The 15,733-nt window shown below is 41.4% G+C and overlaps 1 protein-coding gene across 6 annotated transcripts in view; it reads right to left on the bottom strand.

Annotated features, from left to right (window-relative positions):
* ckap2l (cytoskeleton associated protein 2-like) overlaps positions 1-15,733 on the bottom strand; it is a 60,355-nt gene that overhangs the window by 43,891 nt on the left and 731 nt on the right. For 3 of the 6 annotated variants that reach the window (XM_069917715.1, XM_069917714.1, XM_069917711.1), the window contains exons 2-7: positions 10,903-10,975; positions 7,806-7,872; positions 5,049-6,643; positions 2,403-2,598; positions 1,210-1,368; positions 758-830 (exon numbers count right to left, since the gene is read on the bottom strand). In XM_069917715.1, the coding sequence (XP_069773816.1) occupies positions 758-830; positions 1,210-1,368; positions 2,403-2,598; positions 5,049-6,643; positions 7,806-7,872; positions 10,903-10,975 (2,163 nt within the window). Of the gene's footprint in view, positions 1-757; positions 831-1,209; positions 1,369-2,402; positions 2,599-5,048; positions 6,644-7,805; positions 7,873-10,568; positions 10,705-10,902; positions 10,976-15,733 lie in introns of those variants that run through there. The other 3 variants (XM_069917716.1, XM_069917712.1, XM_069917713.1) reach the window with 2 other exon arrangements.

Here is a 15,733-nt window from a genome sequence, read left to right as displayed (position 1 = left end):
ATAAAAAATTTAAAAAAAAACTTTAATCAGGAATAGAAACTGAGTTCTTCACCCAATAGTTCCCATTAAAGATGTTTGGTGTGGAAAGACATTAAAATGAGAATATTTCTGATCCGACTCCATTTCTATAAGAAGGGGGTTCTCATTTAAATTAGCCAAGAATACTGTATTATGCTTGGGTACAACTTCACAACATTTTACAAACTGAATTTACAAACTATTTATAAATTAAGTTAAATTTAAAAGAGCCCTAATGGATTATAACTGATGACAATAATTTCACTCAAGATCAGCTTGTGATTAACTTTAGCCATTACAACTCTAAAGGCAACTTCTTTTTAATGCCGTGAAACACGAAATTCTGCAGAAGCTGTGACACTAGATGAAACACAGAAATGTTGAGGAACTCAGCTGGTCTCCCAGTCTCCACAGGAGGTAAAGAAATATTACCGACATTCTGGGCCTGATCCCTTCTTCCAAGTAGACGTGGGAAAAAAAACACAGGCAGAATGAAAGGCTGAGGATAGAAAGGGGGTAGAATGGGTGGAAGGAGAACAGACAAAAGGTATTAAATTAATATGATAAGAGGAACGGTGAGAATTGATTTTGGATCTGTGAAAGGAGAGAGAGAATATGAACTAGAGGAAAGGAGACAGGGGAAATAAAATAGGAGTGGGACTTTAATGGAAAGTGGAGAAGTCCATGTTAATGGTTGAAGGGTGCCCAGATGGAAGATGGTGTTGTTGCACAAGTTTACCTGTCCAGGCTTTGCACGAGCTTGCATTTCTCATGATGGCTTCCACAAGTGCAGACCGAAGCTCTTCAACAGGCTGTGAAAGAGTTAAGAGTTTCTCACTGTAGGACATAAATCTTAAACTTTAACACCTGCCTTTTAAATTATTTAAATGCATTTTATAATTCTTCCCATGTGGCAGTACACCATTAGGCAGGCGAACCGGCCCCGCTTGTCATGCGCGCAGCCGGCCAAAATGGCACCATCAGGGGTTTCCTCCCAACCTCGGCACCGGGCTCAGAAGCTGGCGCTTGGGGACCCACGTGGCGCGGTTCGCAGCCAGGTCCGGGCTGGGAGTACAAGACCACCCAGGCAGCCTGCAGTAAATCTGTTTTTGCTCACTGAATTCTCAATCCGTCCGGTTGTGCAATCCCTCAGTTAGCAGTGCAGCTGCCTCTACACCCAAATATTTTTACCTTTGCACCATTGTGAACAGCCTGTTCAAACAGAGCTATGACAGCCTCCATCGAATCAGTTAACTCCAGCAGCCGTGCTTGGCAAATCCAGTACTTTGCAAATTTTTCTCCCTCTGGAACATTCTGCAGTGCTTCAGACACTTGTTCAGGAGGGGAACCCTGAATGGTAACATGTTTAACAATTAGACACAGTAGAAGGAGCAATCCAAAGGATGCACCTGAATATCCAGCTAACCAAAATCTGCTAAATGCTGCAGTGTTTTAACATATTGGGCAAGTTGAGTCACCAGTGCAGTGAATGGTTTTAAAGTGAAAGTTAGTTTACAAAAGTAAAACATAATTGTTGCGACTCTTTCCCTTTATAATCACTTGAGAACATGTAAGCTGGTTGTTTTTGACAATGAATAAGATTGTTCCAATAGCATTGAATTTTCCACTGTTTATTTGCTCTCTAAACTATACTTTAAAACAATAAACAGTCATAAGATATGACCTGTACATTCAAAAGTACACAAAGAAATTGTATGTCCTAACTCCATGTTCTTCATTCTAACAGCACAAAAGCCAATTCAAAACTAACTACTTTGTTTATGGTTGAAAACACAGCTTTTAACCTTGATTGTAAAGGCGTAACTATAGAAACACTCAAGAGAATGTCAAAAATCTTTTGCAGACTGCAAGAAACTTATAGCTGCTAGAAACTGGCAAAGTCATTTTAACCCTAACAATAATTGAGCAATAGATTCTGCTACTTTTCAGCTGTTTGAAAACAGTGGATTGCCAGTTTGGAGAAGAACAGTGAAAAACATTTCACCACATGCAATTAGCATCCTCATTGTACAGGTACACAATCCTTTATCCAGACATCTAAAATCCGGCAAGTGGGGAGAGTGACCAGGCCAGGGGGGCGACTGGCAACGCGACTGGAAAAGGGTGTGGGTGGATACGGCAACACGATTTGGGTGGGTTTAAATCTGGCTTTCCAAAATCTGGCAAAGTCCAAAATTTGGCACACATTGTCCCCAAGGGTTCTGGATAAAGGATTGTGTACCTGTAGCTTGATTCCAAGATGCCCCTTAACAAAATCTCTCTTTTGATAAACTCCATGGTACACATGAATTCATCCTGAAGGAGTGACAATGTGTATTTTGGTTAGTATTAATACCCGTGTCATTCTAGGAAAACCTCCATACCCTCTCCAGTAGTTTCATGCAGTTATCCAACATGTGCTCCACTCTAACTGCCAGGGTATTCTCTTCTTCCATTGCTTCCAAGAAAGAATGCTCCAGATTCTTCTTAACAGACTTTACCACTCTCTTCAAAGGGGTTGGCATGGGTGGGCGTTTGTAAGTCTTTCCTTTGGAAGCCAACCACTCTTCAAGTTGTTTCCTGAGGTAAAATATGAATAGCACACTTAATAAGAGAAACCACTTGTCTTTGGTTTTAACAGGACAGAGATCAAAAGGATGGATGAAGTATTCAATGACCAAAGAGACATCAGAATGGCACAGGAAGCCATGTGGTTTATCAAGTATGTGCAGATCAACCAGTCAATCCCATAAAGATTCAACATAACCATAACATTTTTATATTCCATGCCCCCATTTATGACCCACTATTACTTGTTAACATTGCTTTTTGTTATTAATAAATAAATTGATATCTTTCAAAATGCTCTAACATACCAAACAGCAATCACATTTATAATGTAGAAACGTCATAACCCTTTTTCACAAAGCAAGGTTTTTCAAGAGCAAATAATCCATTAAAAATAGTCCTCGGAAAGAAACAAAAACACTGACAAGGAGATTGAGAATAACCCTCTGCTACTCAAATGAATGCAATGGGGTCTCTTATCTGTTCTGAGGGACTACTATGTTTTATTCTACCAGCAAAGAACCAGTTCAAGTTGTGGGAATAACAATAAATGCTTAAAACAAAAGCAAATAGTACTTCTGCACCAGTATAAAAGTAGGTCTCTACTGTCCACCAAGTTTCATTGAGGACATAATTTCCTCTTGAGAGAACATCTATCTTTTCCAATTACCTTCAGAGAATGTGCATCTCCCAGCTTGAATCACTAAAATCCAGTCTGCTGAATAGAACCACAATACATTTCCAAATTAGATAATGTGTAACTTGCCCCTTACAGACAAGAAATGCAGTGGCCATATCAGTAAACTTCGTATCGCCGTGTCAATTGGGCTAAATGTTAAGAACTGGGTTCAAGCAGGGAAAAGATTACAAGTAGTCCATTCTCAATTAGAATTAAGGCAAAGTTCAGGTACATGTTGTATAACTTGTAGCAATGTGAGAATGTCGATTTGGATTATTTCATCTGCAAGAAGTGCCTCTGGTTTTGGTCAGTGTAAGCAGTGGGGTTCAGATCTTCAGTGCCAACTAAAGCTAAACGTTATGAGGATATTTCATATGTGATTACTCCATATCTTAAGGAATGGCAGTCAGAGTAGGAGGTGACTCCCAAGAAAACAAATGGATGGATGCAGGTATTGAGGAAAACTTCAGAGTACATCTCACTTCTACTTTGGCAGGTTGAAACATGATCGAGGGTGGGTTTAAAATGTTTCTCTGGGGAGTTCAGCCAGAGACAAGATCATGGCACAGCAAGTGATTCATCTGCAGCCAAGAGGCTGAATTCAGTGTGTACATTTTGTCTCCGAAGCCAGAGTCAGGTATGTTACAGTCAAAAGGAGTATGGTCCTGCAATAGGAATTTAGGGAGCTCTGAAATAGATCAAAACACAGGCCCTCTATCATTGTAATCTCTGCATGAGGGAGAGATTACATTGATAACATTACATTACATTGATAATACAAAGAGCCTAACCAGTATCACAAATTAATTGAGCATTGATTAGAAATGGGAATGATATTCCTGCCATCATTAAGGCATGGTTGAAAGACCAGCAGAATTCCTGACATTATAGATGCTCAAGTGCGAGTGCTATTAAAAAGCTGGGGTGCTATAAAAAGATGGCAGAGGTATTGTGATGAGCTATTACTGCAGTAATGAGGGAGGATAAAGGACTTTCAAATGTGACCAAATGGGCAAATAAAAAGGTGAGCAATTTATAAGCTAGTGTGTACGAAATACTGTACCTCCTAACAGTCATCATATATTTGGAGAATCCTAGATTAAAGATATTTGCATTACAGTAATGGTGCTTTCAACATCACCAATATTAACTTAATTGGTTTAAGTGAGAAGATTATAAGGGGTTTACCTGTATGTCCTTTCTTACCATAGAGGACAAGTTCCTCTAGATTACAATTATAGTGGACAAAACCATCCCAGGTTTTTAAACTGTGCATGAATCCTCTACTCCATGACAGGCAAAGGAGCTAGTTGTTAATGAATTATAGAAATTCCAAGCACAGGTGATATGCTGCATTTTGGATAGACAAAAATGCTTCCATTAAGTTAATTTTACATATGTACCAACCCCTTATGTACCAACCAATAAATAACTAAACTCTCCCTACCTCATAACCCTCTATTTTTCTTTTACCCAAGAGTTTCTTAAATGCCCCACCACCATCCCTGACAATGCATTCCAGGCACCCACAATTCTGTAAAAAACTTACTACTGATGTCTCCCCTAAACTTTCCTTCCTTCACTTTGTTCAGATGACTCTAGTCAGTGTTTGGTACTCCTGTCCTGGGAAAAGGTGGTGACTGTCTACCTTATCTATGCTTCTCAATCTTGGAGACCTCTATTAAATCATTCTTATCCTTCTTCTATAGCACATTTTAGAGCAGACCATAAAACTCAAATTAATAGCGAGTCAAACCATTTTATGCATTCAAACACTGTTTACCTCCTTTCATCTTTTCCTTTGAATGTCTTGGTGATGGAGCTTTGATAATTTCGACACTTAACTGTGCTCATTGCTGACTTTGTAGATTCCATTAAGTTTTGTACTGCTCCTTTACTTTTCCTTAATCTTCTTGGAGGTGACGACAAAACCAGATGTAATTTTTGTTCAGATTTTGAAAACGGTTTCCATATTGTCACTGAGCTACTTACAGCAGAATTAGGTCCAGTTGGAAGGCTGACTCTGCATGAAGATTTTCTAGTGTTGTCACTTTCAAACTTTTGTTCAGTTTTGCCAAATGTCCCACAGTTCTCCTCCATCTTTGCTTTTGAAGGTTCTTTTGGAATTGTCAACCTACCTGTAGATTTAACTGCAGCTGAGGCTGGCTTGCCTCCACCGGGGGCTCCCCTGTACTCGCCTGACTTGGCTTGGACCAGGGTTATCTTGGATGTGCCCGTGGGCTTGGCTCCATCCAATGTACCCCTGAACCTGCTCGGTAGATTGGCTCCACCCAGGGCTCCCCTGGACAGGGTTGTGGGATTGGGACTGCCGGGAGCCCCCCTGGACAGGGCCGCAGGCTTGGGTCTGCCGGGAGCCCCCCTGGACAGGGCCGCAGGCTTGGGTCTGCCGGGAGCCCCCCTGGACAGGGCCGCAGGCTTGGGTCTGCCATGAGTCCCCCTGGACAGGGCCGCAGGCTTGGGTTTGCCGGGAGCCCCCCTGGACAGGGTCACAGGCTTAGGTCCGCTGGGAGCCCCCCTGGACAGGGCCGCAGGCTTAGGTCCGCTGGGAGCCCCCCTGGACAGGGCCGCAGGCTTGGGTCCGCCGGGAGCCCCCCTGGACAGGGCCGCAGGCTTGGGTCTGCCGGGAGCCCCCCTGGACAGGGCTGCAGGCTTGGGTCCGCCGGGAGCCCCCCTGGAAGGGGCCGCGGGCTTGGCTCTGCTGAAGGCTCCCTTAGCTCCACCTCCCAATTTGACTTCACTTGGGGCCCCCCTGGATACTCCCACAGGCTTGGCCATGCTCAGGGCCCCCTTGGACTCCCCCACCGTGCTCACGGGCTTGGTTCTGCCAGATGCTCCCCTGGATGGGGCCATGGGCTTGGCTCCACTGAGGGCCCCTCTGGATGGGGCTGCCGACTTGGCTCCTCCGGGGGCTTCCCCGGCAACATTGTCAACACTAATTGCCCATGAGTATTTATTAGAAGTAGTCTCCTTTAATCTTTCAATTCGAGCATTATTTTCCTTTCTTGTAAATAGCTTTATTAAAACTGTACCAGCAGACTGTCCAGCAATTTGACATACACCTATTGTATGTTTCATTTTTTCTTCTTCATTGCTTAACGTGCGACTGAATTGATAAGTTGAAATTCCAGGTTTTAAATTCTCCACACATTGCCTGGATTGAGTAGTCTCATCAGCATTCATAACTTGGGGAAACATAGGAACTGTTTTAGTGAGGGTGGGATTGTTTTCAGTGGTCTTTGAATTGCATTGAATTTGATTCCTAGCAGCCAGTGATTTAATGCGATTAGTACATTCTGGATTGTTTCGGCCTTTGAATGTAGAATGTGTTGTAGAAATATTATGCTTCTGGCCTCCTCCCTGAAAGAAACACAATTAATGCAACGCCAATTAATTACAACACTGGAATAATTTAAATGTTTGATCCTCCTCAACATCCTTTTATCCTTCAACCCTCTCCTTTATCCTTCATAAAAGGTGCTTCAACATGTCACTATTTCTCATTTGTGTTCAAACAGACAATTTGCAACCAATACAATACTTTTGCTCCCAATACCATTTCCGCCCTTTTGTATCAAACCCTTAAGTTCATGTCAGTTTCCTTCTTCAGATGTCCGTTCTGGATTTTCTTGGTCCCATTTCAGCAAACTCCACACACTGCTGATGTGCACAGTAAGCCAGCTCTCTAATTAATGCCGTACTAAATAAACTACAGAGCCTTTACAAAACTATGCCATCTAATTTACTCCACAATATATTCTCACCCTGAAACCACCTTGGAAGACTTCATTGCTCTCATCTTAACAAGAAAATCTTCAGATGCTGGGGTCAAATGCAATGCATTAAAGTGCTGGAGTAACTGCATGTCATGTAGCATCCTAGCACATGTGGAGGCTGCTTGACCTGCTGAGTTCCTCTAGGACTTCTGTGCATTGCTCTCATTTTTTTACTCTTCTGAGGCCAATACACAATTAAGAAAATCCTGTTGTTATTCTTTATCTCAAAGTTTTCAGTTGCCCACTTGCCTCCTGATTTATTTAGATTTTCCTTGCATCTTACTTTTAAAAATTAAATATTAGAGAGGATGTATTAAATTTAGTACACAGGGGTTTAAATACAATGGTTCTCAATTCTCATTCAATACAATACTGAGAATTTATAAAGATAATACCAGATACGCCAAATGTTCTCACTCACAAATGCCACCAACTCTTAAGATTTATTTATTACAACTAAGCCAAATCCTGCATGGTTTACTTGAAAAAGCACACCTCATATTGCTGTAGCATAATTTGTATTAAGCATGGACATTCTGAAGAAAATTCTTTGATCTGAAATGCTGAATGTTTCTCGCCACCCAAGTATTTTTATTATTTCTTGCTATTATCCCCAATGAGCAGATATAGAATTCTAATAAGCTACCACAAAATTCTCTGGGTTATGCCAAAACAATACCACAAACTTCATGCATTAAAAAAATCCTAGTCACTTGGTTTGAAACGGATCATAAGCTCCTGCTCACCATGCCAACTTTGAAAGGAGCAGGTCGTTGCTGCACTTTTCGATTAGTTTGGTCCCCTAAATAGTACCTGAAAAGATACATTTTTGTATTAAAACCTGAAAACCACTCAAAATTTTCTTTACGCAAACACAGGTTTAAAATTGGCAATGAATGAATAACCACATATGCATTTCAGAAGCTCCAACTTATCAAATGATGCACTAGATTACAAATTGCGATTAAAGCTCCAAATCTATAGGTTTAAAAAACACTGAGATATTGCAGTACATAAAAGTGCTGGGGAAACTCATCAAGTCATGCAAGCATAGAAATTAAAAGTCAGTTGACATTTCAGGCCTGAGCCCTTCTTCAGTCAAAAATTGGGCAGACACCTGAATAAAAACATGGGGCAGGGTGGGGGAGAGGAGAATAGGTTAAGAGTTAATAAGTGGTTACTGGGGGAGGATAGAAGAAAAAGCTAAGAAATGATAGGAGGAAAGAGGGAAGAGGACTAAGAAAGATATAGTTTTCTGAAAGGCAGAAGAGAAGGGGTGGGGAGCTGGAAGGAGGGGTACAGAGGGATGAGGGAAATAGAGTGACCAGAGAAAGGGGGGGGGGTTTAATGGAAATTGGTGGTCGATATTGACCCTGTTTGGTTGGAGGCTGCCGAGAAGGTGCTATTCCTCCAACTTGCAGCTTGCCTCAATTTGGCAGCACACGAGGCCATGGACAGTTATGTAAATACAGGAAGCTGCAGCTTTGGTGGTAGAGGGATCCACCAACATACAATGTCTACAAAGGGACTCTCTTTTGCTTTTGTTTAGGGGTGCCAGACTAGTGATGCTTCTTTGAGTCCCTTTGCAGCAAATAAAAGTTAACAATTTTTGTGTATTGTGAATAACTAATCATTTTGAATTTGATGCTTGGCATCATACATATTTCCATTTTCTTTCCATGTGGCCTATTCAAATGACAAATACTGCAAATATTTTATTTCCATTTCTGATCAACCTGCAGTCATTTTTCTGTAATGGTAATTAGCTCTGTAACAAACTAACAACCCTCTCAATTCTGTTAGGGTCTAAAGAGACTTTGGAAGAGCAATGGCAAAGGTAAATTCAAAATAATAGTTTTTATTAAACTATAATAATGACATTTATTACTTATCTCTAATTTAAACTCAATCTTAAACTACCACTATGTGCAAATGTAAATATAGTATGTGCGTGTGTGGTTCGTTAAAGTCCCAAACACTTAAAAGCCTATTTTAAATTTTTTAAAATCATTTTGGTTTTGCTTGAATATCTTAAATTTTCAGTTCAGAAATAAATTATGAAGCAATTTTAAACATCATATCTTCAGGCCTTTTTAACTCACAATTCTTTTGATAATTTGTCTTTCAGAGATTTTCTTCACACGAGTATTTTTTTTCTCTTGAATTAAGACTTTGAAATCAATGTTCCGAACGATGAAGCTGCCCTTTTTATCTTAAAGAGACAGTCAGAAGTGGGCTTACTTATTTCAAAGCCACTTATTCTCTGTTCTCCTTTTCCAGGAGTAATATAGGCAGCTTTTCCCCCCCTCTGCAGGAAATATTGCTGCTGGTCAGTTCTGTATCTTAACAGAATGGCAGGTTTTCTTCAACTCAACTCTTTGTCTCTCATTTCAATAATATATTTCTGGCAAAACTCTCATGTAACATGGTATGTGACATAATTTCTGTCTTTTTAAGTTCATAACATCTTTTCACACTGATGTGCTAAAAGCATCCAAGTCCACTTATGCCTCCATGAAGTCTGCTCACAAGAGCAAAATGGCCATGTGTTTATACAGGTGCTTCTGAAAGAACACCAATTGTTTTCAGTATCTCAAGAACCACCATAAATACTTTCATCTCTTGGCCTCAACTGCAATCAGGAACCGGTCCATCTTTTAAACTGGATTCTGTGGTCAATGGTGTTTGAAATGCAAATGCATTTGATGATGCTGAAGCCAAGGACCAGCTTCAAGCACCATGTGTGTTTGTTGAAATGCTAATATGCTGTCTTTGTTTCCCTGACCACCCAAAACTAACATTAAACCATATCTAGATAAAATATAGTTTTAACATTAAATTAAAAATTAATAGGAACACAAATCCATTGCAGCTCAAACATTACAAACAATCACAAGCGAGTATCTAACACAAGTTGTGTTCCAGTTGAAGCCTTTTTACTGAAGACTGTTTAAATATAAATTCCATGGACTATTTTGCAGGTAATACCTCCAGAAACCTGGTAATGCTTATATACACACACATATATATATATATGAGTGTGTGTGTGTGTGTGTGTGTGTGTGTGTGTGTGTATATTAAGGTCTGGTGCATACAAGCTCCACATTTGATGACAATAGGATTGAAAGTAAAAAAAGTTAATAAAGAAAGCAATACAATATTTCTTAACAGTTTAATGATTAATTTCCTTATTGATATCAAGAGACAAATTTTGTTTCTTTTACTAAACTTTAAAAATATATTTTATATTGGTGGTGTACAGCTATAAACTGCGTGGAAACACAGGTTGGAAAGGAATGTTAGCAAATGGATCTTAAGGCACTTCAGGAAAAAAATAATAATAAAATAAAGTTTTAATGATTTAACTATTTTAATACTTTTTGTACACTATACAAAATCAATCTATTAATGAGACTGGAAAAAAAAATCAAAAACCACAAAAGGAATCTCTCATTAGAATTTACATTTGTAATTCAAGATTCCTTTATTGTCATGTAATAGCACAGTACCTATAACATTATACAAAATTGCCTCTTGCCGGCCACAAGGCAAAGTCGCCATTAGTGTCGCACAGCATCTCTTGCAGTAAGAGAGGAAGAGAAGCGAAAGAGTTCTTTCAGAGTCATTGAGTGTCCTTAGATGCACCTCAAATACAAATTTGAAAGAATACAAAATTAACCATGAAAAATTGTTCACCAAGTGTTCTTGTCACAACAGGCAAAAAATTTGAACTGCAATATAGAGAAGGGACAAATTTGTCTATCAAAGGAACGTGGCAACATAATTCATAAATTTTATGCTGCAATTGTGATTAGCATGTTTTCCTAACTTAGGTTAACAAACCTGCCAGTGTGACCCAGAACCTCCAATTTCCCTTTTCTCTGTAGATAGGCTTGAAGTTGTTGCCTTCGACATTCTGTTTCAGAGAGAAAAAAAACAAATAGCTATAGGTTACAAGCTTTGCAACAAACAAATCCCCTTGTACCTTCTCTTTCTTTTCCTGGCAATATGTTGCCTGTAACTTGTTTGTGCTGCTAATTAATTATTTCTTCTACTATCAGCTGAACAAATAGTATATTCTGCAGCTATAAACTCTAGAATGGTACATTGATTTTTTGGTGCTAGGGGCAAGGATGTAATCTGCAGGACAATCTGAGAGGGGTGGGTAAACTGCCAGTGGTCAGGGTAAACTGTATATCAATGCCAATCTCATCAGTTTATTTAAAAAGAGTTTGCAAGTTGACTATCAAGAGTTAGGAAGGATTAAAAACCAGGACTTCTAGATTACTCATAGTACCCACACTAATGAGAGTAGATAAGAGGTCAAACAAAATGAGCGCATGGCCAATGCAATTGTTTAGGAAGCAGAGATTCAACTCCTGAGGCATTAGAACAAGTTCTAGGAAAGGTGGGATCACCTTTCAATTGGTGAGCCCAATTGACTTGGTGATCAACTTGCAGATCACCTATGCTGTGTCAGCAATGGTCATTCTGAGCTTCAGGTTCTTTGCTATTTCAACCCCTACCCACCCACCCACCACCCCCCCCCCCCGCCCCCGCCCCCCCCCATTTCCCATTCCCACAATATCCTGTTCATCTTCAGCCTTCACTGCTCAGGAGAGATCTGACACAAATTTAATACCTCATCCCTGTCTCTCTCACTCCTTCCTATCCATCTCCCATTTTGTCCCCTTTCCTATAAATGCACCCCCCCCCCCCCACCTCATCATCTATTTTTAACCTTCCCTCATCCTGGTTCTATCTAGCTATGATGCACCCCCCCCCACCCCCCAATTTGGTTCCATGTCCTCATAACTCTTGTTATCAGTTTCCTTACTATCAAATTCCAATCCTTCTCATCACCTTCCAGCATCCTCTCCCACCTTCCCCTTTTTTCCCTCACTTTGTCCTTTCTTTTCCATCCATTCTCACTTGCCTCTGTACATTAGCTTCTTTCTGCCTGTGTAAGGTGTTGTAAATGGTGAGATTCTGAGTCATGAACAGTGTGCCACACCATATGACTGGAATAGGCTAACATGACAGCAAAAATGGCCATTTCTGCAATAGGCAGAAGAAATGTACACTACCTAAAAATAAACCATTCAACACAGAGATTCACAGGCTACAACATTTTAACAGTGCATGCCACCAACAAAGGTCAGAGTGGAAGCAGGCCTAGCTCCTATGCCAAGGAGCATTTATTGTATTATTCTAGAACATCTAAAAGTGCATTAAAAGATCTTTTTGTTATGTTAATAAAGCTAATATACAATAATCCAGAAAATCTGCCAATCAGGCACAGCCAAAGTCCCAAGGATGTTAAATTATCTGAGTTTTACTGTATTTGGATTTTCAAAAGGTGTTCATCAAGGGACCACACAAAGGATTACTTTGCAACACAAGACCTCTAGCTGTTGAAGGAAATATATCGACATTGATGGAAGATTGGATAAATAGTAAGAAGCACCAAGTTATACCACAAGAAATTACAGCTGGGTACATCTTAATGAATGAGGAAGAAACCAAATGTACTGCAGCCAAATCTGACATCTCTGGGATACCTGGAAAAGTCTTTAAGGTTTACTCAGGCTACCTTCCCCTAATACTTTATCCTCCTGCTCTCAAAACTGTTACTGTATTACTTCCTAAACTCAATCAAAAACCACCTATGAACTAAGAAGTCAACTTCCTGCTGAAAGCAATGTTAGAGGATTTTAAGCCAGGAGATCAAGCTCCCTACAAGAAACCAAAGTTTGATCTCTGCAATGCCTTCAGAAAAGCCAAGATTCAAGTTATTATCATTGATACAAAAATCTTTCTTTTATCTGCCCTGCAAAAGCAAATAGAGTTACCAACTAATTTAGCACCATTATTAAAACAAGAAAGAGAAGGGCGAGTCCTTTCAGAGACAATGGCCATGGCTCTTGGCACCTCCAAAGCTCCCATAACTTCGTAGCGACAGGGCCTGTTATTTGGCAGTGAACCTGAGCTCAAGGCATCCAAATTCTTGGCTCTGAACTCTGGAAGCATTAGAAAGCCGTCAGCACTTGAAGAAGCCTGCACAAATACTGGACCAGATTCCTGGTTCCCACAAGTTTTGCCAGAACTCATCTAGTCAATTGGCAGTATACACTCCACGGTTGACTTGATCTGTTGCTGTGGTTTTCCTTCTTTGTATGGTTCAAGAGATGGTACTACACAAAGCTCAAGTCCCAAGAGAACATCACAGGTACACAGCGACTTTCGTAGGGCGTGCAAAGTTCTACGCTCGCTTCAATAAAAAGGAGCCAGCAGGTAGACAACTTCAAGCAATGCCAAACCCATGTCGCTGTTCCTAAAGACAGGATGGTCTTCCATCAGGTGAACCTGCAGAAAGCAAGTGGCCCAGATGGAGTCTGGGGATAGGTTCTGAGAACCTGCGCTGATCAACTAGAAGATGAATTCACAGACATCTTTAATTGCTCCCTGCAATAGGACAAAATCCCTATTAGCTCCATCATCATTCTGGGGGAAAAAAAAGCATAATTATAGAACTAAATAACCATCTAAAATGGCTTTGAGATGTTGGTCATGGCTCACATTATCTCTAGACTACCAGCCACCCTACCAATCAAACAATCCACAGAAGATACCACTCCTTAACTTCTCAACCTATCACCTCCTGCCTTTGCGATCACACCCCCACCTTTACTCTTTTGCTGACACCTGCCAACATTTTTCCATACCTCGATGAAGGGGTCAAGCGCAAAACGTCCGATATGTATTTTCACCTTTGCTAATATAAAGGACACTGTTTGACCTGCTGAGTTTCTCCAACATTGTGTGTTTTTAATCCATAGAAGATACCATCTCCCTAGCTCCTCCTTGGTCCTAGAGCACCTGGATACCAATGTTGGATGACTATTCATAGAATGCAGCTTTGCCTTCAATACCATAGTCCTAGCAAAGTCATCCTCGCATTTGAGATCCAAGCCCCAGCAACCCCTCCTCTGTGACTGGATCCTTGACTACCTAACATTCTGCTACATCTTGAAAGTTTTCTCAGATGTATATAACACCAACACTTACTCACAGCAAAATAAACTGCTCAAACAATTCAGTAGAAGTAGTAGATGTGGAGGAAAAAAGATGGAGAACATTTTGGATTGAGACCCTATATCAGGACAGGTCATGGGAGTGGCCTCTGCCAAATTGCTGGCAGACAACCCTTTCTGCAGAAAACACCAAGCTGCACTCTAGCCTGGAGGAGCAACATCAGCAATCTGTACTTTAAATTTAGACACACAGAGAGCACGGTAACAGGCACTTTCTGCCTATGTGCCCGTGCTGCCCAATTACACCAAACTGAGCTACAGCCCTCGGAACATTTTGAACGGTGGGACGAGAACGTACAAACTCCTTGCAGACAGCAAGGGATTCAAACCCCAGTCGCTTGCACTGTAACAGCGTTGCACTAACCCCTTTGCAAACCGTGCTGCCCTAGGCTAACTAGTGATTGTCTACTGATCTAGTCCACTTTGGACATTGGCAACACCCAGCGTTCAATCCTATTCCAGTCACATCATCTCGGGGACCAAAAATCACAGCCAGAACTATTAATTCAAGGTGATCACAATGCAGCCTGCTCTTTATTGAAGAAACCACACTCAGGCTTGCCAAACACTTCAGACTCTTGCAAATTTCCACTGATGGTCCTCTACCGGCACCACCTACGGCTCCTAGAGCGCTTCCACCAGCGTTGTCTCCGCTCCATCCTCAACATCCATTGGAGCGCTCACACCCCTAACGTCGAGGTACTCGAGATGGCAGAGGTCGACAGCATCGAGTCCACGCTGCTGAAGATCCAGCTGCGCTGGATGGGTCACGTCTCCAGAATGGAGGACCATCGCCTTCCCAAGATCGTATTATATGGCGAGCTCTCCACTGGCCACCGTGACAGAGGTGCACCAAAGAAAAGGTACAAGGACTGCCTAAAGAAATCTCTTGGTGCCTGCCACATTGACCACCGCCAGTGGGCTGATAACGCCTCAAACCGTGCATCTTGGTGCCTCACAGTTTGGCGGGCAGCAGCCTCCTTTGAAGAAGACCGCAGAGCCCACCTCACTGACAAAAGGCAAAGGAGGAAAAACCCAACACCCAACCCCAACCAACCAATTTTCCCTTGCAACCGCTGCAATCGTGTCTGCCTGTCCCGCATCGGACTGGTCAGCCACAAACGAGCCTGCAGCTGACGTGGACTTTTTTACCCCCTCCATAAATCTTCGTCCGCGAAGCCAAGCCAAAGAAGAAAGAAGAACCATGGAGAGAATTCTGACTTGTTGCATCACCGTCTGGCATGCATTACGAAAGGAAAAGACTACTGAGAGTTGTAAACTCAGCAGCGCCATCAGGCGCACCAGTCTTCACTCCATTAAGGACATCTACAGGAGGCAACGTTCTTAAGAAAGCAGTCTCTATAGCCTCAAAGACCCCACCACCACCACCAATGCTGTACATTCTTTGCCCTGAGGGGCAGGAGCCTGAAGCTGTACAAAATCAGCTTCTTCCCATCCGCCATCAGATTTCTGAATGAACGACGAACCACAAATACCACCTCACTCTTTAAAAAAAAAATTAAAGCAGTATTTGCGCCGCAAAGCAACCAATTGAAGCGAGAGGTGTCTGCAACATCCCA

The sequence above is a fragment of the Narcine bancroftii genome, chromosome 2 (genome assembly GCF_036971445.1).
Source record: "Narcine bancroftii isolate sNarBan1 chromosome 2, sNarBan1.hap1, whole genome shotgun sequence".
In the NCBI taxonomy this organism is placed as follows: domain Eukaryota; kingdom Metazoa; phylum Chordata; class Chondrichthyes; order Torpediniformes; family Narcinidae; genus Narcine; species Narcine bancroftii.
The sequence above is the reverse complement of the archived record's forward strand: the minus strand, read 5'-3'. Positions and strand labels throughout refer to the sequence as shown.